General features: G+C 40.7%; 1 protein-coding gene across 4 annotated transcripts; it reads left to right on the forward strand.

Annotated features, from left to right (window-relative positions):
- Window positions 1–2,330: 2,330 nt before the first annotated feature.
- On the forward strand, window positions 2,331–27,372 carry pcdh10a (protocadherin 10a). 4 transcript variants are annotated; one of them, XM_086083511.1, is made up of 5 exons: window positions 2,331–5,417; window positions 7,089–7,147; window positions 7,705–7,811; window positions 22,249–22,632; window positions 26,053–27,372. In XM_086083511.1, exons 1-5 carry the CDS (start codon window positions 2,871–2,873, stop codon window positions 26,070–26,072), a joined length of 3,117 nt encoding a protein of 1,038 aa, XP_085939637.1. In that variant the 5' UTR covers window positions 2,331–2,870; the 3' UTR covers window positions 26,073–27,372. The 4 variants fall into 4 exon arrangements, with proteins under 4 accessions (XP_085939637.1, XP_085939638.1, XP_085939639.1 ...); XM_086083512.1 differs by having other exon boundaries at window positions 22,249–22,409; window positions 26,053–27,371; XM_086083513.1 differs by lacking the exon at window positions 26,053–27,372 and having other exon boundaries at window positions 22,249–22,409; window positions 22,472–22,613.

Consider the following 27,372-nt stretch of genomic DNA (forward strand, 5'->3'; position numbering starts at 1 on the left):
ACATAACAGACTCTGATATTTGGATTACGTAGTGTATGTAATTTTTATTTGAAATATTATACACTGCATAATACAGAGACTTGTCCAGGTATAGAGTCACACCCACTTTACTTTGATTCGCTGCTCGCCATCACTAATATTGCTGATCTCTTTTAAACGCAGCCAGATATTTGTATTTGTGAAGACAGTTGGGCGGCTGAATGAACTTTATGAGCTGTTGTAGTTGTCTTATCCTATCTGAGCAGGCTTCATCAACCATATGAGGTTTTGGGCATAACTCCAACTTGGAGGACAGATAATTTGGTTTCCCATCAACAACCTGGCTAGTGTTCTCCTAACTAGCCTGTTGCATGAACTGATGAAGCCTGCTCAGATGAGAGGCGAAACATCTTCGAAACGTCTCAAAACAACAAAATTGTGCTGCACATAAATATTAAATAAAAAAACTGTACATAAAGATTGAATGCAAATGTAATGTACTAAAATGATACAGTAAATGAACTGATTAGGATGTGATTCTTTTCACATACCAATAAAGGGAACATTACTATCAGTATTGGTCCGACTCCTTAGTAACATCACTTGCCATTACTATACCGTGACATGTACGATCAATAACCATCATCTCTCTTCTCTATCTGCTTGGGATTACATTTGTTATCCACACTGTCTATATTAGAATAACTATTTGTTATTTTCCAAGGCCTATAAAGGCTCCAGGTATGTTCCAAAGTTTGTCCCTGTTTATCATCATGTGCATGCACCCTTGAAATGTTTACTTTGCTTTTTTCTCTTTACTGTAGAAAAGCCATTAGTGACACAGTGTTATTACAGGTCAAGTCTGTCAATATCTGTGTCCGACAAGCTTTGGCATTCATTTTATTCGCTGCCATTTTAGCCAGGACTGTGCTGAAATAGAAACTGTGCATCTTATATTAAATCTCCCGTTTGAAATAAATGATTAAAAATGCTTAGCAAGATTCATTTTGATTATTTACATCTAAGGTCCCACTTCACCTGTGACCCTGAACTGACAAAGTGGTTGAAAATGGATGGGGGGAAGGAGCTAACACCAGGGGGCGTCGTTGGTCTCTAAAGTAGCCTGTTACAAGCAGAAGGGGGGGGGGGTGTTGAGAGAGAGAGAGAGAGAGAGAGAGAGAGAGAGAGAGACTGTGAGATCCCACTTCAGTGTCAGCTCGATTCAGTCACACAGCTCTGGCTCAGACATGGGTGAAAATTTATCCAACGTCTGTTCTTTGTTTCTTCTGACTTGCGTGGCTAGATGCAGAATCGCTGTTTAATCCACTCCACAATGGGCACGTCGTTTTGCATTATGGTCGATATTGTTGCGCCCCGTCTATTACACTTGGATTTAGAGACTTATGCTAATTATTTTCAATTACACCCTTTTTCATCCTCTTTGTTATCACCGTCTCAAAAATGCGCACAAGTACCGCAAGTATTTATGCCCCCCCTCGGAAAACCCACCATTTGCATGCTTAATATATTCATTGTCAATTAAATTAGCACATGATGCAACTGCACATACAGTCAAGGCCAGCATGTGAGGAGAGTTAATGATAAGAAGTGGAAGATAGGGGAACTAATAGACTCCAAGCTATTAGCATCACGGTGGGACTAAAGCATAATGCTTCATTAAACTGAATTAAAGCAACCCATGTGTGATCGTGCTCTGATGGGAAACCCTTTTAGTGACAACTCCCCAACAACATGGGAAATGTCATTTATATACAAAACATGAGCAGGACCCCTGAGTTATTGTCTCGACAAGGGCAAAGAGGCACCATGTAGAGTTCCGTCGGTAGGTTCAGGTGGCCCTTGGCTGTGAGCATATTTATATTATGCTACGTTATGACTCATAGAGCACTGCAAAAACATGCTGAAATAATTGAAATAAATGCTGCGGGCAACATTGCAACGTCTTGATGCTATCGTTTTGAGCAATGTGATATGATGACAGTTTAATTATAACAGTTGCATTTTGGACCAAAACAGCTGGCTGCATGGGCTCTATTGAGTTTCCTCCAACCATCTCTATTATTGGACTTTCTTAATTCGTCGAATGTGTAGAACATTTAATTTCCCTGGTACAAGCAGGCTTGGCCTGGAGGAGAAGAGGGGAAGGAGAAGAGATGAGGAGCGCAACTGCACTTAACTGGTTTTGTTAAGAGGCTCCAGCGTGTGCGCTGGCTGGCGTCGCGAAGCCCCAATCAGGTGGCATTACGCGCGGTCTTTGCGCTCACCATTGGCTGGTGGGGAAAGAAGCAGTGCGCAAAACCAACCCGCTGCTCACACTCGCCTGACAGAAGCCGAGCCGAGAACATCATCCGCTTTGAGCGCACGGACACACTGATTACAGCGAGGTTGAAGGGGGAAAGCGCACTGCTGTTCTCCAGTCTTCATGTAGAAATTGCAGCTTTTTTTTCTCTCTCTCTCTCTCCCTCACCCACCTCCCCTCTACCAGCCAGTAATTGCCTGTTTTGTTGTGATTTTTTTTTGTGTGTGAAGAAGGGGTCAGTGTGTTTCTGCGCACAGGAAGTGTTGGCTACGCACCCTGGCTCCAGCCTGTCGCCAAAACTCACAGCCGCGCGATGCGGAATTGATTAAAACGGAGGCGCTCGGATTAGATGGCTGTGCTTCACATCGCTCAAACGACTAAATGTTACACCACCCGAGTCAAAGGAGAGGAATTGCACAATCTTTTTTCCCCCTTTCTTTTAATCTCACTGCCTTTTTACAGGCAGATAATTTGGGAATGCGCGCTGCTTATAAAAAGTGAGGAGTAACACTTTTTTTTTTTAAACAACTTTTTTTCTTTCTTGAAGTGCACTTGGAGGGAGAGAGCAGACATGATTCGGTTGCTTTTTCTGCTGTCCATCCTGGATGGAGCACTCTCGCAGCTCCGCTACTCCGTGGCAGAGGAGCAGGAGCCCGGGACCGTGGTTGGAAATATCGCGGAGGATTTGGGGCTGGACATTACCAAACTTTCCGCTCGCCGCTTCCAGACTGTGCCTAGTTCACGGACACCCTACCTAGAAATGAACTTAGAAAACGGCGCGCTTGTGGTGAGGGAGAAAATTGACCGGGAAGAAATCTGCAAGCAGACCATCCCGTGCCTACTGCACTTGGAGGTGTTTTTGGAAAATCCATTGGAACTCTTTCGCGTCGAGATTGAAGTGATGGATATCAACGACAATCCACCCAGATTTCCCGAGGCGGACATTTCGGTGGAGATATCCGAGAGCGCCATCCCCGGGACGCGCTTCCCGGTGGAGAACGCCTTCGACCCGGACGTGGGCGCAAACGCTCTCAGCACATACGCCATCACCAATAATAACAATTTTTACCTGGACGTGCAGACTCAAAGTGACGGGAACAAGTTTGCCGAGCTCGTGCTGGAGAAGCCTCTGGACAGGGAGCAGCAAGCCGTGCACCGCTACGTGCTCACCGCTGTGGACGGAGGCAACCCGCAGCGCACCGGAACCGCGCTCCTGGTCGTCAAAGTTCTCGACTCGAACGACAACGCGCCCACTTTTGACCAGTCCGTCTACACTGTTAACTTGCGGGAAAATTCCCCCGTGGGCACCCAAGTCATTCAGCTCAACGCGACTGACGTTGACGAGGGGCAAAACGGGGAAATTATTTATTCATTCAGCAACCACAATACCCCGCGGATTAAAGATTTATTTAGCATCGATGCCAGGACAGGCAGGATCGAGGTGGCCGGCGAGGTGGACTACGAGGAGAGCAGCACGCACCAGATTTACGTGCAGGCAAAAGATTTGGGTGCCAACGCGGTCCCCGCTCATTGCAAAGTGCTGGTGAAACTCGTGGACGTGAACGATAACACCCCAGAGATTGGCTTCAGCACCGTGACAGAGTCCGTGAGCGAGCAGGACGCCCCGGGCACCGTGATCGCACTTTTCAGTGTCTCGGATCGGGACTCGGGCGAGAACGGTTTAATGAGCTGCGAGATCCTGGGAGATGTCCCTTTCAAGCTCAAGTCGTCTTTTAAAAACTACTACACCATCGTGACGGACGGCCCGCTGGACCGAGAGACGACAGAGTCGTACACCATCACAGTGGTCGCAAAAGATAAGGGTCAGCCCGCGCTTGCCACCAGCAAGTCCATAAAAGTGCACGTCTCTGATGAGAATGACAACGCGCCCCGTTTTACGCAGGTGGTTTATGACGTGTATGTGACTGAGAATAATGTGCCTGGGGCTTTCATTCACGCCGTGAGCGCTTTAGACCCTGATATTGGACAGAACGCTCTTATTACTTACTCCATATTGGAGTGTGACATACAGGGCATGTCTGTGGACACTTATGTTTCCATAAATCAGGACACCGGTTACCTTTACGCACTGCGCTCGTTCGATTACGAACAGCTCAAAGAGTTCAGCTTCATGGTCCAGGCCAAGGATACGGGAACACCTGAGCTCTTCTCCAATGCCACTGTGAACGTTGTAATAGTGGACCAAAACGACAATGCTCCATCTGTCATAGCCCCTATTGGCAAAAATGGCACGGTTAAGGAGCCCCTGCCGCGCACCGCCGAGCCCGGCTACCTTGTGACCCGTGTGGTGGCCATGGATGCGGATGATGGCGAGAACGCACGGCTGTCCTACAGCATCCTGCGGGGCAACGAGATGGGCATGTTCCGCATGGACTGGAGGACTGGCGAGCTGAGGACCGCCCGCCGGGTCGCTCACAAGCGGGACTCTCAGGGCCATTATGACCTGCTAATAGAAGTGAGGGACCACGGGCAGCCCCCCCTCTCATCCTCAGCCACCGTGAGCGTGATATTAGTGGACAGTGTGGTGGAAGGTCGAAGCGGGGATCGTGGCTCTGCCTCCAAGGCAAAGGAGACCTCCCTTGACCTGACGCTCATTCTCATCATCGCCCTGGGCTCCGTGTCCTTCATCTTCCTCTTGGCTATGATTGTCTTGGCTGTGCGTTGCCAAAAGGACAAGAAACTCAACCTGTACACCTGCCTGTTGGCTGGTGACTGTTGCATGTGTTGCAGCTCTTGTTGCAGCAGGCACGCTCGAGGCCGCAAGCAGAAGAAGCTGAGTAAGTCCGACATCATGTTGGTCCAGAGTGCCAATGTGACATCTGGTGTGGGGCCCGTGGGGCAGGTGCCCGTGGAGGAGTCGGGAGTGGGGAGCGTGGGAGGCGGATTTGGCTCCCACCACCACCAGAACCAGAACTCCTACTGCTACCAAGTGTGTCTGACACCGGAATCTGCCAAAACGGATCTGATGTTCCTAAAACCATGCAGCCCCTCACGAAGCAATGATACGGACCACACCAACCCGTGTGGCGCCTTAGTTACTGGTTACAGCGATCAACAACCAGACATCATATCCAACGGCAGTATTCTTTCCAGTGAGGTAAGAATCCTAATCCCCACGCCCCTATCATACACATGAGAATGTTAACATTGATCATGATGTTTCATGTTTTCCATTCAAGTCTGGGGATAGGCCGATTATCAGCCAGACTGATTATCGGTGCCGATATTTGGTATTTTGACGAATATCAATATCGGCCTTTTAAAAAAAAATGATGGCTGATAATAGATCCATATAAAACTGACCCGAGAAACTCTCCGCATCTTTTTTTGTTTGAAACTAAAACAAAGATATCTGAAAGTTTAACATTTTAGTTATTTTGGAAAAAAAAAAAATATTGTAGAAAACTAAAGGGCGCTATGACATTGATTTGTTTAGGTTTTGGTTAGATTTTAAGACATACTTATGACCCTGGGAGCTTCCTGAAGTTAGTGTTACAATTTTAAAACATACATGACGATTGTCTAAGAAAATCAACATTTTGCAAATCTGAAAAGTTGTTCATTAATCATATGCTTAAAAGCATTCCAGTTAAGAATTGGAATTTATATTAAAAAAAATATTTGTGGCAATAATTTTTCTGATTTACTGAAATTGAATATCAGCTCCAAATATTGGTTATCGGTCTCCTTGACTAGTAATAATCGGTATCAATATCGGCCCTGAGAAAACCATATCGGTTTATTTCTATTCAAGTCATGTCAAACTAAACCCTTCAAAAGATGGAAATTGTATTGACTGACTGGTTTGCTCTTTGGCCTTTAATCATTGTTATGCCTAATGCTGATTGGACACGTCGATTGTTAAATCTCATGTGGCCCTTTCGTTTTTACTCAATCATGTCAGATAAAGCAGATGGAGCTCATTTGAGTATTTTTCCTGTCAGACTCTAAATCTTTCATTGTTTATATTGTGTATCAAAGTATGTTTTGTATTTAAAATATTTGATTTGATTTAATAGGGTTAGTTTGACTTCAGTACAGACAGACGATGTGTATGCATGGTGTAATTGCAAGACCATTCGAAGTTAATATGTGGTACAAATCATCTTCACAGTCAATTTTATTCATGGAAATTACACTTCTGGGAAATTCCATTGATTAGAATGTTTGCATAAAAAATAGCTGAGACCCACACTCGCTCAGAAGACATCCTAGATAGTCCTAATTATGTCCCCTTTTCTCCAACGAATGATTCATGCACTATATATACTTCGACGAGCAAAATATATTGAGGCGGCAAACATTAGTCGAAAGGAGATAAGTGAGCCGGTGGCCCCATTTTGTGCTCAGCCTGTTCGTTTTGCAGCGGCGAGCTGGGAGGACTTGAAGCTTTTTCTGTTGATTGCGGTGTGGCTGGACTTTTGCCAGACAGCCAGTCACAGTCTTGCCTTTGCTGCGCTTTAAGTATTCTCTGCACGACCCAGCATGGCAGCGGCGTGAACAAAGGTTGTTCAGTCCCAGCGTAGGCTGGCTCAATCATTTACACATTCAATCGCCTCTAACCCACTCTCCACTGCTCTCTCCTCACCCCGTCATTAAGTGGATGCGTGCGTCCAAGTGGATGCTTTCAGCATTCGCTGCTTATGCCACCGCATAAATAGTTTTTAACTAGCTACTCTAATATATGCATTTGTGGTCACTTGTGTTTCTCACCTGTGTGTCTATTTTTAGTTGTGATGACCTGCTTTTATTGTGATGGGTTTTCTAGAATAAACACCAACGCGCGGAACTCAGCTACCTGGTGGACAGACCAAGACGTGTTAACAGGTAGTGAAAAGCACACAAACACACACACACACATCCTGATAGTAGCAATGTGCTGAGCAAGGCAAAGCATCTAACCATTCACTACCCGAGGAGCGCTAACATCCAGCTGGCCAAACGGTACCCGAGTCTATTCACAGATCTATAAAAGTGAATATTACACCCATCAGTATTAGTCTTGTGGATTCTGCATCATTAATTGTGGCTCTGAGAGGCTACATGGTTCCCAATGTGTCCGTAATGTAGCTCTTCAATTTGGCACCAGTCCCATAACTGGCAGAGCGGCGCCTATTAAAGCTCTAAGACTGGATTTCATTACATGCCATGTGTAACATCCAATTTAGAATCATGATGGCCGCCGTGACGGTATTAATGCAGTTATGCGTTGGAGGGTTCTGATTCTCTTGTCGTTCACTCGCTCGCTCTCTGTCGCATGCACTCTCCTGGCCTTTCATTTAATCCCCCTCCCAGTATTGTAGCTTGACCGCCATCTCTACCCATGAATTAGTTTCATTCTCCTGTACCTTTGTGACTCGCTGTATTGTGCCTCTCTCCTGCAGTTCGGCATTCCAAGAAGCAGACATTGTGAGCTCGAAAGACAGTGGTCATGGTGATAGCGAACAAGGCGACAGTGACCACGATGCCACGAACCGGGGACACCCTGCCGGTGAGTTCTTCTAATCATAATCAGACTGGGTAGATCTTTCCAGATAATGTATTTGTATTGGATGTGGTGAATTGAACAGAATGGGGACTTTGTTATTTTTATGACTAAGACTGTCATGGCTGTGTGATGGTAGCTGTCTTCCATAACCAACACCAAATCGTATTTAATGCATAGAGGTCTCCAAACAGCGGCCTGGGGCCATTTTCAGCCCGCCATCCATTTTTCAGTGGCCCGCGGCATATACTAAAAATTGCATTGTAGAGGCTAATCTTTAGTTTTTTTGTTTCTTTCTTTAACTCGTTTGCCCCCAAAAATGTATACATACGTTCTATTTTAAATATTACCATGCTCCTAAAGACCTATTTATCCGTTTTTTAAAATATTTTTTTAAGCTAGAGCATACAGAAGACTTTGATGCAGCCTCTGAACTGAAGAGAATGCTTGAAGCAATGGAAATTATTACAACAGCGGCCAGCAGGTGGCAGCAGAGTATAAGAGATCAATCAGGGCCATGTTGCAACAAGCTTTTTTCCCCAGTTATTTCAACAGATTTGTAAATAATGGTGAAACTTAGCTATATTTTAATGCTAATTGCTGCATAATGGAAACAGGTGCAAATATACTTTTTTCTTGATGAAAGAAGAGACTCTAATCTTTCTTTTGGTAGATTCCATGTTTTTATAGTAATAGAACACAATATTCTGTGGGCTTTGCAAAATCAGCCAAAATCCAGTAAAAGAGGCGGGAGCAAAGGGGGTTGCTGCAGTGCAAATGGCTGGGAGTGAATGAGTTAAACATTCTCAATGTTCAAACCTTGTTAAATTTTACAAAATACTGTAGGTGCATGACTGTAAAAAAATAAAATAAAACTGCATGCAAAATTGTAGTAAAAAAAAATCTGCGAAACAGGGAGGCCGCGAAAAGTGAACCGCATTATAACGAGGGAACACTATACTAAAAATTACATTGTAGAGGCTAATCTTTAGTTTTTTCGTTTCTTTCCAAGTAAAGTAACTGTTTTAAAAATCATCAACTTTCTACAGTTTGCTCTCGTTTCGATTCTGAATGTGGAGATGGGATTATGTTACTGTTCAGTACAGGGGTGAATCTAATCTAGTAGCATGCAGGGCCCTTGACCACCCCAAAATCTTGAAAAATACAAAACAATTTGCCTTATCCCCTATAACAGAAATCTGACATGTAGAAGTTCTTCAAAATAACAAAAAAATATAAACAATTTATAATGATTTACGTGACTGATTTTAGCATGTTTACTAAATTAAAGTGGAAGTATTTTAAAGTGGCTCTGTCATCCTTGTATTTTTATGTATGCCACCCTCAAATTAAAAAGTTTGGACACCTCTTGTCTCTGAGGTGAAACGACAGACTATTTGGCAAGACTTTTCTTTGCATTCCCACGTGCCCCTTGTCTCCTCACTGCTGTTCCGCTGAGTGGCACTGAAAGGACAGCAACTCACAGGGAGGAAGTGTTAGGCCTGCAGTTCTTTTGTGGCATTAATCAATACATTCACTCAAGTGAAAGGGAAAGGCACAGAAGCTAACAGTGACATAATGAGATGCATTTCAATCAGCTGTATGAATTGTTGCATTCCGCATTTTTATACGAGTCAGCTCATCACCACTGTAAGAATATACAATCTATATCTGTCCCTCAGTCCACAACTGAAGTATTGAAATGTATCTAGTAGGCATGTTCGATACCACTTTTTTTCAGTCTGATACCAGTATGTGTGCTCAACTCTTGAGTAGTCACCGACACCAATTACCGATACCTCTTGTACATAAAAAAATATATATATATTTTTAATAATTATACAGTACATTCCAATATAGCATTTCCCTTAAAATTACATGACATTAATGGCAATTTTCTATTCTTTGATTTCTAATTTCTAGTCTCGAGGGCTGCTTATACTGATATCAACAACCAACTAAGGCTGGTATCGGCACTACCGATACCTGGTATTGGCACTTACCCATTCGTAGTAAAAAGGGACAAAAGTCATGAATGGGGTGGGCGTGGTTTGGTTAGCTTGTTCAAGGGCACCTCAACAGTAGCCAGGAAGCAGACCAGCGTCTCTCCAAAAACATGTAGTAGAGTTCTTATAAATGCCACAAATGCACCTTTTTTTAGCACCAACAACACACTGGAAATTTCCAAAGATGTGGAAGAAGATGTAATATGTTGACATAGAAATCATTGTACTACTAAAGGTACACTAATGTACTTAGACATAGACGTATTTATACTTTTTTTTTTTTTTAATGTTATGTTTTTTTTTTAATGCTAGAACATACAGAAGGCTTTGATGCAGCTTCTCTACTGCAGGGAACGGGTAAAGCAATGGTAGAAATGACAAAAACGGCCAGCAGGTGGCAGCAGAGTATAAGAGATCAACCAGGGCTATGTTGCAAACAAGCTAATTTACCCTCAGTTCTAAACAGATTTGTGAATAATGATGAAACGTAGCTATATTCTAATGCTAATTGCTGCAAACACATAGAAATAGACTTTTTTCCTGAAGAAAGAAGAGACTCTAATCTTTCTTTTGGGAGTTTCAATGTTTATACAGCAATAGAACACAATATTTGTGGGACTTGCAAAATCAGTCGAAATCCAATAAAACAGCCGAGAAGCAAAGGGGGTTGCTTCAGTGAAAATGGCTGGGAGTGAATGAGTTAAATATGATATTATAGAACATGAGTACAGTAATTTCTGGACTACATGGTGCACCTGACTATAAGCCGTGCTAGCTAAATTTGGGTAATACTCGAGTTTGTTACACATATAAGCCGCACCCAACTGTAAGCCGCAGGTGTTTTAATGTTACCGCACCGGGTTCTTTTTCATAATGAGGGCGCAAATTGTCTCACTCTCGTTCTGTCTCTCCTACTGTATTTGGGCTCACTTGGTTTGTTTTGCTCTGCCTGATGCTCTTGAGCTTCCTTTATAGTGCGCCCCATTGTGATCTGACGGATAAGCCGCACCTTTGTATTAGCCGCAGGGTCCAATGTAAGTGAAAAAAGTAGCGGCTTGTAAACCAGAAATTACTGTAATATTTTTTACTATTTATAAAATAGATAAGCCTATTTCTATTCAATTGATTTGCTGCCACATCATTATTCTTTAGTTTGCAGTTTTGAAAAGTCCTTTTTTGTAGTCACAGTTTACCATAACAGTCATCTTGTTTATGCAAACATTCGATTACATTTGTAGCTGTTTATTGATCCAAGTGGAGCCTGACAAAAAGAGGAGCAATAGAAAATCACATTTCATATTGAATTGCCCTTTTCCTTTGAGGCCTCCCTCCACACATCTCATATAAGACCGCCGTCTAGACCGGAGTCTGCCAAATATCGGATCAGTGTTGGGAATATAAACTAGACTTCTTTGGATCTGTGTTGTTGGACAGTGAATGGTGGTGATCAGGCTTCGTGGCATTTGACATTATTTATCACCTGAGGCAAAACAGAAAGCCATCTACACACAACTGATAGTGTAACTCTCTGCTCTTGCTTATCAAACACTTGAGGAAGGTCACACTGTGTAAATCAGAAAGGCAGCAGTTTAGATTAAAATATTTGACTCTTTATACGACTGTCAGCAGTTCTACTTAATAAAGCAGAAGAAAGAACTTCAGAAAAGGCATGAGATAGCATTGGTAATGCTTTATGGCATCTTATTCTTGATGTGATTATTCACTGTTGATTAGGAAGATGTTTTTATCATCTATTTTGCATGGAATGTTGCAGGGTGACTAAAAATAACCAATCTTTAAAGGATATCTTTTATACTCAGCTCCGGTTTGGAACTGTACTGAGAACATACCTTGCACTGTTTATTTACCTTATATTTTATATCATAAATCAACCTTTTTTTTCTTCTTGTGTTGGATTTTTAAGTGAACAGATGAGCACTCCATGGGAGGTAACAGCACATACGTGGTATTTTCGAATGTGTGAATTTTTTTTTCCGAAACTCCAAAAATCAGTGTGCAAAACAAGCAAAAAAAAAACCTTGTCCCATCTTTTTTTGTGAGTGAGTCGTTCAATAATGTGATTTTGTTATGAACATCTGTAGCCTAATGTCTGACTCAACTAAACGGGACCAAAAAGCTATATAGGATATGGACTCTATGCACTATACAATTATTATTGCAGTTTGGTGTGTTTCCATGTAGGCATTATCTATGACACATAATGTAAGCAACTTTTTACGTTTGTTTTCATAGTTTCTCAATTGATATGTCAGTATTAAATGATTCTCCTCTATTAGGTAGCATGAATCTCAAAATACATGTATTTTGTAGTCATAGCTATTGGCACTCTGCCAGGTGTATACAGTGGACCACTGCTATTCATTGGGGATAGGGATCGGACCAATGATTAACGCTCCTCAAAAGGGATTATAATTGCCTATATTTATAGTTTAACCAAGGCTATACCACAAAGTCTTACGCCAAAACATATAATGACATTGCAGATGCTTATAAACATTATGAAAAATTGCTGTACAGCTCAGCAAGTCTGATGATGATGATGATGATGATGATGATAATGATGATGATGAATTATTCTAGCGATGCAGTCGGCTGTCAAATAATGACCATTTGATTGCACAGTCCAGCAGTCATATCGACGGTCACAGCACTCCTGGGGCAGCCTATAGATATTGTTATAGCAGCCTGTAAGTACGCTGCTTCGTTGCATGCAGTTGTCACTTTGGTGTTTACAGACCCAGAATTGCTGGATCCACACCGGAACAACACAAAATGGCAGTTGTATCTAGGTTAAGTGATGTTCTGCTGAGCTTTTGTTACGGATTCCATTGATGCTCTTGTTTATAGCAGACATGGACACTGCCATGTTCTGCTGTCTGTCAAGCACAAATCTAACATGGCTGCTGTTGAATTTGTCATAGTGATAGTGTGAGTAAGCAAATCGTTCACCTACAACACACTCAACAGCCTTCGGCCGGTGACGTTTGTCTGAACGGAAGTTTGGGTGAGCAGATAACTAGTTTGATTGGTTTTGGTTCCAACCAACGGGGATTATTATATCAAGAGTGAGATACTACAATAAAATGTTAGATGTGTATTTGGATGAGCCAGCTCGGAGTCGGAGCGAGTGTATGTGTGTAAATGCAGAAGTTCCACATTCTGCTTTGCATCGTTGAAGTTTGGAATGGACAACTACCATGATATTTTTTTGGGCATTGTTACACCGTTCACTGTTATTATATCAATTAACTCATTCAAACCCAAAAATGTATAAATACTTTTTTTATGTTTTTTTTTTATGCTAGAGCATACATAAGGCTTTGATACAGCTTCTGACATTAAGAGGTCGCTTAAAGCAATGGTAGCTATTACAAAAAGGGCCAGCAGGTGGCAGCAGAGTATAAGAGATCAGCCAGGCCATTTTGCAATAAGCTCTTTTCCCCACTGTTTTCAACAGGTTTGTGAATAATGATGAAACTTAGCTATATTCTAATGCTAATTGCTGCAAAACGGAAACAGACACAAATCTACTTTTTTTCCTGATGAAAGAAGAGACTCTACTCTTTCTTTTAGTAGGTTCCATGTTTTTAAAGCAATATAACATAATATTCTTAGGACCTTGCAAAATCAGTCAAAATCCAGTAAAACAGCCGGGAGTGAAGGGGGTTGCTTCAGTAAAAATGGCTGGGAGTGAATGAGTTAATGAGATACTACCATAAAATGATAGATTTGTGAATGGATGAGCTGTCTACTAGTGGAGTGAGTATATGTTCTTCCAACTCAGAAGTTTGGTTGAGTGGACAACTAGTTTGATTTTTTTGCGTGTGTTCAGTTGACAGTAACTATTTGTTGTCTCAAATAAAGAGATACGTCAATTCAATGACATTCCAGACATTTCGTTTTGCCATGTTGCAGATAATTGTGAATAGGCAAGGCAAGTTTATTTGTATAGTACATTTCACACACAAGGCATCTCAATGTGCTTTAAACAAGGACAGACAACACATAAGCATCAATAAACACAGTAGTTAACATTTAGAGCAAAGAAGAGAAAACAAAAGAAAGGTTACAAAATTTACTAAAAGAACATACAGTACGATGACAATGTTAAAGCATTAGATTGCAAGCTTTAAAAACATTTAGTGTAAGGAAGTTAAAATAAAAATTAAAATAAATAAAAACATGATTTAAAAATGTTTAAAGACCTTAACCAAAAGTATTAGAAAAATAAAATAAAAACGTTTTCAACCTACATTTAAAAGCATTTACACTCGGGGCTGACTTCACTTCTGTTGGCAGCTTATTCCATTTGTGTGCAGCATAACAGCTAAATGCAGCTTCACCATGTTTACTTCAAACTCTGGCTTCCACTTGTATTCAATATGTGAGGTTTTAATCCAATAATGCAGGATAGGTAAAAAAAAAAAGAAAAAAGAATGTCGAACCGCAACTGTGCGGTTTTCCACTGCATATTGCTTCTTGACCTTATATGAGTCTATGCTTCTTCAAGTGCTGGATGTGTCTTTTTTACTCAGTAAACATCAGTACCGTATACAATTACGTCTTCTTGTCTAATGTGGGCAGTATGTGTCTGCCAACACGTGTTTGTGCTGTGTACTGTACATATTTCCTCGAAGAGAACCGCACTGAATAACCCTGAGCTAAAACCGGCATAGACCTCACATCAGTTTTGTGTATTTCTCTCGAATTTGTCTGCTTAAGCAAATTTGCAGGGTGTACACATCTAAACAGCTATGTGACGCACATGTGCGGCAGAGTCTCATCCTTCATTTTGTTTCCCCCACACGTTGGATCTCCGCAACACTTGGCTGAGCAGTAATTCATTTCTGAAGCCTTTGCATAGCAATTATCAAAGGGGGTTTAGAAGGAGGTTGTCCTCACAGGACCGCACATCACAATGTCCCTTTTGGTACGTCTCTGAATATTTAAAATCAAGTGAAAAGCATCTGCAGTTGGCATATCATCAACCACACCTGCATTTGTTAACCGCACAGCCACTGACACTTTAGGAAATAAGGCTCCTGATGTTGTTTTAAATCAAAGGGATTGTGCCTGTGAGGTTATCTCCAGATGCTTTTAAAAAGTGTGCAAATAGCTTTCCTGAAAGCAGTGTGTCTGCAGTGAAACACTGCTGTGTCAGGATCCCAAGCACAAGTGATTGACTGCCACACCCTTATCTAGCCCACACCTTCATTCAGGTTGTTTTATTCAAATACGCTGCTGTCTCCTCTCTGCATTATTTCCCTTGTCTCCCTAATAGGAAATTGAGTGAACAAGCAAAAAAAGAAAAGAAAAAAAAATGAGCATCTCAGACACGGATGCTGAGATCTGTGAGACGGTAGAGAGAACAAAAATTATCGTCATCATGACATTTTCGTGATAACAAATGCCATGACAAATGGGGCAATTAAATCACTGTGGCAAGAGTGTATGAGATTGATGAGTATGAATTAGTAGCTGGCATCATGTTTCCTTGTCACTGATCTGTCAAAGGCGTTTAGCAAGCTGGGTTAGTAACCACCTTTACTCAGGGAATATAAAGAATGATATAACACAGGGATGGGCAACTTAAATGCTGGAGAGGGCCACAATTTTGCAATTCAGGTCCGGGGAGCGGTGAGGGGCACAATCTCTCATTAGTGCGACTCAGTGACCACACATTTCCTAACCAGATTTATGACAGAAGTGCTTATTTTAAAAATGGACAGATTACGTGTATGCATGCAAAATATATCCTCTTAGTATATTTCATTTTTCAATGCATGTATAAAAAAAAACACTATCCTTACCAAACAACAACAAAAAACATTCAATGACGGCAAAAAACTGTAAGGGCAAGTGCAAGAATTTATTGTATGCATTTTTTCACAAACATCATCTCACTCAGCATTTGAATGTTATTGAGTACTTCGTTTGTCCTGCAAATCTGAAATATATATATATTTTTTTATTAGGCCTATATTGTAGTACAGGGCGTAACATAAGACATGTCTGTCATCTCGTGGTGAATGGTGATATTTCAACTTAAAACTACATTTGCTGCATATTCGCAATTTGGCACCCGCAAATTTGCATGTTTGCAGACTTGTTTCCCATTGTTTTTCAATATTTTTTGGGGTGAGTTTTATTTTCACTTTTACCCCCAGTTTTTCGTGAAAAACCTATATTGGATGTTTGTTGAAGTTTCCTGAAGATTTTTTTTCAGTTTGTTAAAAAAAAAAGGCCCCTTTTTTGGGGGGGTCCGGGGGCTTAATCAATGAGCCACTGAGAGTGTGGTCAGCCTGCCAGTTGCCCATCCCTGATTATAACATAATATTATACAATATTATCATATAATAGAAGTTTGGTATAACATTTTATTTTTAATATTTAGGGTTTTTTGTTTTGATTTTTTCCAGATTTACCCCCAGCTTTTCGCGAAAAATAATGTTTTTCAGTTCACTTTGTTTTTGTTTTAATTAATCAGGGGGCAACTCCAGTGTATGGTTGGGGGCCGAATGCAGCCCACCAGTTGCCCATCCTTAATGTAACATCGTATTATTATTATACTGTACAGTAAAATTTTGCATCACATGTAATGCTTTCATTCACAGCAAACAAAAGTCATCTGGAAAAGGCCCCAGCTCACCCCGGCCCTAACGAGGACAAGTAGCATAGAAAACAGATGGATGGGTTGCCATTAAAAAAAATAATTAAAAAGATCATTTGTATTTTGCAACAACAGGAGGTGTGACAACTTTGTGAAAGTTGCATTGATTTCATTAAAAAGTATCCAGCACATCTCGTTGCATCCAAACAACACACAAACCGGAGATCAATAACCAGTGGTCACCCAGAGCCTGTACGGTACGGCGGGATATTAATCAAGTAGGCAGCGCATGGGCAAGCAGCCATCTCGGCTCTCCATCAAAACATTTAGAAGCTGCCTCTGCGAGACTCGCAACAATTTCTCTGTCTGTCATTGCTGGGTAGAGTGGCAGCCATCTTGCTGTGTTTTTGCCCTGCGAGGTCTATGGTTTACTCATCACTGGGCAGCTCGTGCAAGGAAGCTTCGCTACTCCCCTGTAGTCCTGAGCTGCTGTCCAAATATTGGCATGCCTGTATTCTCTCTGGAACAAAGAAGAAAATATCAAATATATATATATAGTATAGTATTGATAGAAGACGCCATCATCTGGAGGTGTTATTTTTATTTTTTAGAGGAAAAATGACACCGAAGAAGACTGCTTGAGAGAGAAAGTGAGGAACAGCGAGGTGAATGCAGGGCACGTGTGTGTGTGTGGGGGGGGAGTTGGTTTAATCTGGGTACCCACACAGTGCATTCAAACATGTGGCTCATCTTTTTCCTAAGGATTTGTTTTTCCTCATTTCCTTCAGCTCCCACTTTCTGATTGGATGTCAGGCAGCACAATTAGTCAAATCACTCCAACATGGGATTTCTGAAACGCGCGGCGATGTAATGAAAAACAAAATAGTCGGGGGGGAAATGTGCTGATGGCTTATTAGAAAGTAGATTGTCTTTGCATTGTGTAGCATTGTTTACCCCCTTGCATGTGTTCAGTTTGTGTGTTTGCCTGCCGGATGAGGTCATGATGAGGGAGAGCATTGTTGGCAGGGACTGTCATTGCCACTCACTGTTTTGGTTGTTGTTTGCTTCCTGCCCGAGGAAGTGAAGGTGCTTCATAAGGATCAACAGCCACTGGGTGTCATGCGCACATGGCCTGTCTGTCTGTTTGCTTCCAAGCATTTACATAACTTGGCATAAGAGTACTTTTAAGCCTGTGTGTTTGCAAACATATGTGTTGATGTCGCTGTTGGTTAAGAGCAACCTGACAGGCAAAGGTTGCCGAGTCTTTGCACACTACGTTTACTCATCTTGACTACAATACCCCATTGTTGCCTTTAATTTGATTAAAGCTGATATACTTTTAAGATGAATGAGCATTGTGACTGTTAGCCACTTATCTGCACAAGATTAGATTGCCGGAGGTTAGCACAGGCAGATGTCAACAAATCATTAAAAGGCTAAAGGCCATCCGTTTAATTAATTGGCGATGTTTTGCAGTAGATGTGTTAAAGGGTTAATAATAATAATGATAATAATGATAATAATATTAATATAATAATTAATTGGATTTGACACCGATCTGATTGAATCGATTGGGATCGGACGATATTTATTTTATGCAAAATTGGTGATCGGCTGTAGTTGTAATCTGCCCGATCCATCTATGACGACATTGATCGGCACCATGAAACAAGACATTACATGTCATATTTCATGTTTATCAAGAATTTTAGATTTTTTTTCCCCCCATGCATTTCAATTGACGTCAGTAGTGGTGTTTCCATCCACCTATTTTTATTAGAATTTTCAAGAATTGCGAAAAATAAACAATGGAAAGCCATAATTTAGAAAAAATAAAAGGCTCAAACTTCGCCAAAATGTTTTTACGCTTGGATGGGATGGATTTTGAAGCGTATCCAAAAAAGGAAAATGCACATTTTGGCTATGGAAACAGCTTTTGCGAATAAGCGACTACAAGACCGGATATACGTCGCACGTTTTGACCAAAAGAAGACCGGATGGAAACAGGCATAAGTCGCAAGTCTGATTTGCACATTTTCACCAAATTTGCTTAAAAATTTCAAAACATTTATTGATGTATTTATTAATTTGACGCTGTTTTTTTTTTTCTCAAAATTTCCTTGTCTCCCGCTGTCTGTATGCCTGTCTGTGACGCATGTGCAGTAGTGGTAATCCAGGTCATCCGTGATGTAAACAGAAGCATTATGGGTAATGCTTTGCCATGACCATTTAAAAATGCCTGATTTCATTTCTGACATGGGGAAAGTCGTGTCTGGTAGCTAACATTAGCACACTCAGTTTCCCTTGTGTGCTTCATGTAAGGCAACATCCTGTTTGGTACGCTAACATATTGTAGCGTCTGCTATGGATTACAGAGGCTTTAGTCAGTGAACTCACGTTTATTAACAACCCAAAGACAACACATACGGTTGCGAACACAAACAAAGTGTTGCATACATGAACTCATAAATAGAAGCACTCAAAGTACCAGAACATATTTGCCACAAGCACTCAACGCCAACACATAACCCAGTTTGTTACAATATACTGTTTTAGTGCTTTAAAAAAAAAGATCCTCAGATGTGTTGGCTGTGGGAGACTACGTTTAAATTATGCATATTAGTCAAGCAAAGCAAAACGTTTTAGATAAAAGTTAAAGAAAAACAAAATGAAATGCAGTTAAACATTTTGAGCTGAAAATTTTAAGGCCACAATATTTCTTTTAATTTAAGTTGCTCCGTCATTTAAGAACATGACAGGAATGCTGCTACTAGCTGAAAAGCTTAATACAAGTTGAATGTATCATCTTAATTGTCTTTATTGTATATTTAATTTATAAGGAAATGATGAGCAGCTGCTTGGTGGTGCAATATGCCACGATTTGCATGTGATGCGATTCGTTGACACATCGTGACTTCTGTTGGTGATAGTCAACTAGCAAAATAATTGTTTGTGACAGCCCTTATTGAAATGATGAAAATCATGTCCCTGCGAATGTGAGTTCTCTTCCCCGAAATCATTTGTGGAATGGGGATAAAAAGGCCAAATACAAATATTAATATAAAACAGTATACAGTATTATTTGAATACTGCAAATCATTAAATAACCCACAACCAATAAAAGTGTATCTACTTGTATGCAAACACTCCACTTCTGTATGTATTTAGCCACTCTTCCTGTTCCATCTGCGGTGTCCCCATGTCTGTTTTTGGCCATTGCTCTCTCCATCTGTGTTTTCTGCGGTCCTTCTCTCTGTTCCTTATGGCTCCTGCAGCTTTGCTGTCTTTGTGCCCTGGAAATCTGTGACTCCCGCTTCTGTTTGGCCCGCGCTGTTGATTGTCTGGGAGCCTCGTGTCTCATCTGACTTCATGGTCACTGCGGTCGCATGGCCTGCCTTGCTCCCCGTGTCCTGAATTACAGTAGCAGCATTAGTACATACACACAGTGCACACAAAATCGAGAGCAGCTATGGCCAGTGTTACATGAGCATCGATGACATTTATAGTTGGAATTAGACCAGATAATTGCAAGATGAGTACATTTAATATCCTCAAATTTAAATTTCACTGTTGTCGTATAATATAATGTTTGTTTGTTTTTGTCATGTTAGAGGTGACTTGTGTGTAAAAAAAGTAATAACATAAAACACGGATGGATAATTACTTAATTAATTGAATTTAAAACCCTTGGTTCACTCATGATCAAAGGTGAGACGGGGAGTTTCAAAGCTGATGTTTGAACACGAGATGACTAATCAAAAGTCAGTCACAGGCCTGACCCATTCTGTATAGATCGGCATCACATGTATGTCATCGTGAGCACTAAGTCGTACTTGGAGATCCAGACTTTCAGAAAATACAAGCAAGAAGAGGTAATAATAGAAGAAGAACTAAAAAAAACATTGACCAACTGTTAACTTGCAGTTTGTGATAACTACAAGGTGTGTCAGAAAAGTTCAAGGACTGGCATCACCTTCGATATATTTCAAACCCAAACTACGGGTTTTCCCCTTCAATGTGGGCCAGGTGATCAACCAGCACGTCATCAAAGAAATCCTGCAGCTTCATTCAGTGCATGAGGAGAGGCAAGAGTTGTGACAGGAATACTCATGGTTGCTTGACCAAGACAACGTGGCAGTGATGACAGCGCTGGAGAGGATCCCAAAAGAATTATTTTCGGAGTGCAATACATCATCTTCAAACATTATCATCATAAGGGGCATAGCAACTGTGTAGTTGACCCCATGGCCCAAGCCAAAACAAATAATTAAAACAAACAATAATTAATAAATTATGGAGTTTGGGTTGGACAAAAACACAAACAAAGAAAACTTTACGGCAAATGCAAACGCCCACAATCAGGCTCAAGCACGACACGATCCTGAAATGTTACAGTGCTTTCATTCGTCTCTTCTTATTCATTTATTTCGAGCCGTGCGACCTGTTTAAGGGAGATCAAATCGTTGAGGTTCGCAGCACAGAAGAGCAGTATTATCCTGTCAAAGCAAACATAAGTGAAATAGAACATTTGACAAGGTGCATTTATGACATGACCCACTTTCTTTGCACTTGGTGGGTAAATATAATTCACAGTAAGATGGTCAGATATTTTGAGAAAATAAAAACCGGAAAAGCTACCCATTTATACGATGATGGTAATTTATACAAAAATTATTTCATTGTTTCATTTAATTGATGCGTTCTGATGAAAAAAATTGTTCCTGCCTATACATTTGGAGCACTTTGCATGGATTTATCTTATGGGTATATTTTATTAGTATGTGCTATCTGGTCAAAACAATAGATAGACCTGCACTGTGGATAATAATACGATATACTAGATGCCACAACTCACATTGTTCACAAGGGTCCAATTCTCCAACTGCAGGCTTTTTGATGGTAAGCCATTTTGGCCTCGGGGGGGATAGAGAGTGGAGGGGTCGTAGATTGTTCCCTTTTCTTTTTCTCACTATCCCTTTGCCATCCTCCTCCCTGATGTAAGCCCTCAACCTCCTGTCTCCTTCTTTGATCACACCATTCCGTTGCTTTCCCACATTTCACCAGCTACAGGGGAAAACATGAAGAAACACAAATCCAATCTGCACAGGAGAAAATTGGCTGCAGGGTGTAATTATTATGATGACTCTGTTCATGTTTCTTTTTGCTCATTTCCCCCCCTTTATAATCTCGCTCATACACTTATCCCACCTCTCTTTATTCTCTCTAAGAGAGCGTAATTAACATAACTTGGATCCCTTTCATGCCTCTTCTTCTATTATATCATTTCCATGTTAATATAATCTTTTTTATGTGGATGTTTTTGTTTTTGGCAGTAACCCTATGTCAATTACAGACTGTCTGCTTGTGTAGGGATGATTGACATTGAAATGTAATTTGGCAATCAAGCGAATACTTTGTTGCTTTTAATGTCACATTTCGTGTGATAATTGTAGTTTTTGTGTACGTGTGGTGGCACTTTAGGATGGTGGTGCTTGGGGCGGGGGGGGGGGGGGGGGGGTTGTCATGTTTTTTAAATGCTGCCTCACTTTGATTGCACATTTCATACAGAATGAATGCGGCTGAGAGGAAAACAAACAATTTCTTTCATCAGTGTTGGCTTTGTCTCTTTGATGAATAGTTTTCACACACTTTTTGTTCTTGTAACATGAATGATTCATAATTTGTGTAATCCGGTCTTTTTGTCCATCTTGCTTGTCCTTTTGCAATGTATTTGCCGTCCTCTATTACTTCCTACTTGGTCCCCATTGTGCTTACAATCTTTGTATTTTCGCTGACCTGACTGCAGGTGCTGATCTGTTCTCCAACTGCACAGAGGAGTGCAAGGCCCTCGGCCACTCGGACCGCTGCTGGATGCCATCCTTCGTCCCGTCCGATGGACGCCAGGGGCCAGACTACCGCAGCAACCTCCATGTCCCCGGAATGGATGCTACACTGCCAGACACTGAGGTACCCTCCTCTGTCAACCTCTCCGACCAAGTCGCCTTGACATCGCCCACCGCTTCGTCCAGCGATAGGTCATTCTTCACCTTTGGCAAGGATGGTCAAAGGTCACAGTCACACAACAGCCTTCACCATCACCTCCATCCGCAACAGCAGCAGTACAGCTCCAGCACGCTAGAGAGGAAAGAATATGATAGGGGGACCCTTCCGTACAAATCCACTTTTTTCTGTGAGTATCAGTATGAAAAGTCCCTAGGACCCTTTGACTTTGGTCAGGTGCAGTACAGATTTTAAAGGAGGGGGTTTCGAATATGCCTCTTTTTCTGATCTGGACTATAAACTTTTAATTCTCCTGTTTTTAAGGAGCTTTAACAACTTTAGTTTGTTGTATTGTTCTCTTGTAATTGATCATTTTTGTCGAATGTAAAATGCGATCCATTATTGCTGACCCTACTTTTCTCCTAAATCTACGAAATAAGACTTTCCCACTAATTTTAAATGCTGTCTGTAATTATGTGGCATAACAAAATACTAATAAACAGCAACAACAAAAAAATAATTGGACTCGTATGAATCTGCTGTAGCCCATTTGTCTCCCTCCTACCCTCTGTAAATTCCACCTGTAAAATCCTTTGGCAAGCTATCTTTTTTATCTGATGCTCATATAAGTAAAGGCCATCTACATCAAGCTCATCTCATGTTTTTATTTGTTTCATCACCTCACGCTTTCACCACAATGCTGTTTGAAACTTGAAGGAATCCACACTGGACACGGGATTCTGAATCCACGGAAAGAAGTGGTCCTTCTACTTGATTCTGGAAAACAATGTTTCCTTTGTGTAGCAAGCAACGCTGACAAACAACACTCAAACATCTTCAGTTGGGAAAGTTGAGCCGCATCATATTGATATCAGTTGGAACATAAAAGGGAATTTCCAGCTCCAAAGAGTTCTACAGCATTCATTAGGAGACGATAACAAATCATTTCCGAGCTCCCACATAGCATGAATAATCTATTAGCTCTAAAAGTAGAGAATGGATTCGATATACACACTCAGTAGAGAGGTCATTTCCAATCAAGTCGCTCGCATACATACCACCATCCTTCATGAAACTGCATGCTGACTGACTGGGGGCTGTCTCTCAGGTAAAGAATTGTTTTTGACCTGGCTAACTGTGTCAAGCAATTTCTCTTCTATGCAACAATTGTGTGGAAAAAAAAAATCCTCATTGGTATTTAGCCTTTAGGTGGCCTGCTCTAAATGTAGCGGGTTGTTCATTCATTCTGCCTCACAGGGTAATGATAAATATGCAATATGAAACGATACTGTATCCAGTACGCTTTTGATTTGTGATTTCTCTTTGATTTTGGTCTTTTTCAAATAAACGGGCTTCATTCTGGCACAACAGAGGTTGTGTTGTTCAGCAGAGTGTAAAAACAAGGTTAATGCTATGCTAAAGTAGCCTCCTTTTGGTTGTAGTAATAGAAATGTTTTCTTATTATGGAACAATATATAATTCTTTATTGAGCCATCCATATTGATCCCTATCAATACTTAATGACACAATTATTGCACTGTGTACGGTGGAATCTCAAGTTACAAACGAACCTTTTTTTTTTTACTTTTCAAGTTAGGCACAACATTTTTTGTAGAAAATCTGCCTCGAGTTATGTAAATGTTTCGTTATGTGAATTGTCTCAGCATAGATTAGCCGATGGATCATTGCTGTGCTTGTTGTGCTTTTTCAACCCCCCCCCCCCAAATAAAATCTAGACAATATATGTTCTATGTAGCCCCACTAGTCTGAATACGTTATTATGGTTAATATTGTGTTAGTGGAATATGAGTTAAGCAGCAAAATCCAGACGTTTTTATCCATATCAGAAGGCGACCATTTTGCCACTTGCTGTCGAGTGAAAATTACATCACAGTTTTTCAGGTAACAACCAATCACAGCTCAGCTTCAGAAAACGGCTGGATATTACTTTTTAACTTATATTCCACAAATGTAATATTAATCTGAATGTCATATTTAGACTAGTGAGGTCACATATAAAAACGTTTTATTGTCAAGAAATGTTAGTTGACTTCCCTTTTAACCATCAGTGGCTCTGTGTATGTAACTTGCTGCAATAGTGATGTTTTTTTAAAAACTCTTAATTAGACCTTAGGATGACTTAAATGTTACGGTTGGCCTTAATCAAACCCCACATAAAACTTGATGTCTCCTCTGCGGCAGCAGATAGTAAGCTGTCCTGTGTGCAGCCGAAAGTTCCGCTTACATACACACGCTTCTCCCAATCACAAATTGACAATTCTCACAGCAGGCCGCCTAGATTTCCAATTAAACATGGCAAAAACTTTTCACTCTGTATGATATGCACACTATTTATTGTATTGGAGCTTCTTTTGAATTTGTCTGGGGAAAAAAATAACATAAAATTCAATGTCTGCTTCCCACGGGAGTGTGTGCAGCTGGAAGTTCCACCTACACACACAGTTCTTCCAATGACTGCTTTAACGTCACTGACATGGCAACTCTCCCCCATTATTAGCGCTAACAAAAGATAGCGGCGACAATGACATTACAATTGTGTGTGTTCGTGTCCCGTCAATTAAAAAGATGAAGTTGCATGCATCAAGCATGAGATGAGCTCATTCACACATCAAGTAGAGTAACAATACACATAATCACTACACTATCCATATTTGGTATGAATTAATTATGACACATCTTTGTCTATGTTCATCATATAAAAGATTTATAATTTGATCTTTTATTAAAGAGAGTATAAGATCAGTGTTGGAGCCATATCAGTGTTTTCTAACCTGTGCATGTATTGTGCATAAGAAAACACTCACAGTAAACCAGCAAACAAAAGTAAAAAGTATGCATACTGAAATAACTCTAGTACTTAGTGTAAAATTTTGAACACAAAGCTGATATATTTGCAGGGAACCATGACTTGTCTGAATGGCAACAGACGGGTACACTGGTTTTATCTTTGGTCATCCAATTGAAGAGCAGTTATTTGCTATGCCTGCCATTATACTGTATGCCGCAATAATAATAATAATCATTCTGTGAATATACATTCACTTTTAACTTCAAGATATAATAGATTTTTCTAAAGTTCACCGCAAACTCAACTGAACCAAGAACCATGAGCACAAAACCAAACTGAACCTTGGATTTTGTGTATACATACAGTATATGATGGAATGCTTCATTTGTCGTCGCACATGCAGAGTACAGAGCAATGAAATTGAATTGACAGTCACAATCCGTCCAAGAAACATGAAAAAACAACAACCAACATAGGAATTTTTTTATGGCATTGATTTCAATGGGAAAATTTACCACAATTGACGAATGTTTCGAGTTTGGGGTCACAGAAGGAATTAAGTTCGTATATTGAGGTTCCACTGTATTTTTTAAGTTCTAAATATTAATCATCACCGCGTCTTAAATCTAATTCCTTAGGTTTAGTATTGCACACTGTGGAGGCGCTTTTATGGTGTATAAATAACTTCACAGAAAGTCCTTCGTGGCATGTATCCTTCATCGAGCTGTATTTGGAGCCGTTACTAAAAAGTCACATGGGAAATGATGTCATTTGTCTTAATGACTGTTCTCTGTCTTGCAGCCCGCAAGAGGATTTGCTAGCTCATTCCATGTGGACCTGTCAGAGACAGCATGAAGTTCAGTAACAGACCAACAACACTGATGATAGAGACCTCAAACTAAGACTAAATAAACAGAAAGCTGGACAACAACAACTCTGGATAAACGCCATTTTCTCGGATGGCAAACTATAACAAAGCGTCTCTCTGGTAGCCATAAAGAGGCAAGGAGAATTACATTTTGAGTAGTGGTGAACCTTTCAGTTTGTGGGGAGCATTCCAAGGCCTTATTCCTCTCAGCAGGACTGAGATCTGGGCTTGAGACACTCTTTTGACATTGGGAAGATTTTAAATGTATCAGCAAAAAGAAAAGAAGTCGTGAAACAGGAATACAACAGACCATGAAGGACCTGCTCACCCCCAGATGTGGTTTGGACTCTGAGGAGTTGTTGTGTGCCTGTTTACATCCATGAAGCGTTATCAACTCGGACCAACGTCATGTGGAGCCCTTTAGCTATTTCTATTGTCAACCAGTGAGCCAACTGTACAAAGACTGTATGGGTATAAATAATGAGTGACATACAATACAGTATAGTGTGAAAAAGAGGGCCAGCAGGTGCTTTTCAGGTATTTGATGGCACAGAAAAAAAAAGGACGCAGAGAACTGACTACAAATTCTGCGTTTCTGTTTTTTGACTGACTGTCTTTATATAACTTTTTCCTTTCAGTTCTTTCTGTGTGGTTCACGTGTGGAGAAATATAGATGCATACATATTACAACATAGAAACGCAAACAGCAACGTAGAGGTCCAGCCCTCTTCCGGAAGAGTTTTTACAACAAAAAACAAGCTGAAAGGTCATGTTTGGTATTACGAGAATGTTCTGACTTCTGAACTCGTGAAGATTAATGGAAGTAAAGTGGTGAATTACCAGGATGTGATTATTTTCATGCCCTTGGCCTATACATAAACAATCAGACACATTCAGTGGTTTTTATCATGTGTGAAAAGTGTTTACTGTGCTATTTTAAAAAGCGTTTAAATTAATATAAATCTATACATATATAACTATATATAACTATATACAAAGAAAAAGTTTTGTTTTCCCGAAAACTGTGTAACCATTGGTTTGTACACCTCATTCAATCAAGAATTCCAAGTGCTAGAAAATGGAACATTGTTCTGACCGGAAAGGAGGAAAGCAAACTCCGACCATGCCAACCAACGATTGGTTGACTTTTTTTATTTGATTGTTATTTTCACCATGTCACCAAGATCTTGGTCACCTGTGTATTTTTAACTCAGTATATGCTCATGTACAGAAAGGGGAGGGGGGGTGGTGGG

The sequence above is a fragment of the Leptonotus elevatus genome, chromosome 8, assembly GCF_054856555.1.
Source record: "Leptonotus elevatus isolate MCC_2025b chromosome 8, RoL_Lele_1.0, whole genome shotgun sequence".
NCBI lineage: Eukaryota > Metazoa > Chordata > Actinopteri > Syngnathiformes > Syngnathidae > Leptonotus > Leptonotus elevatus.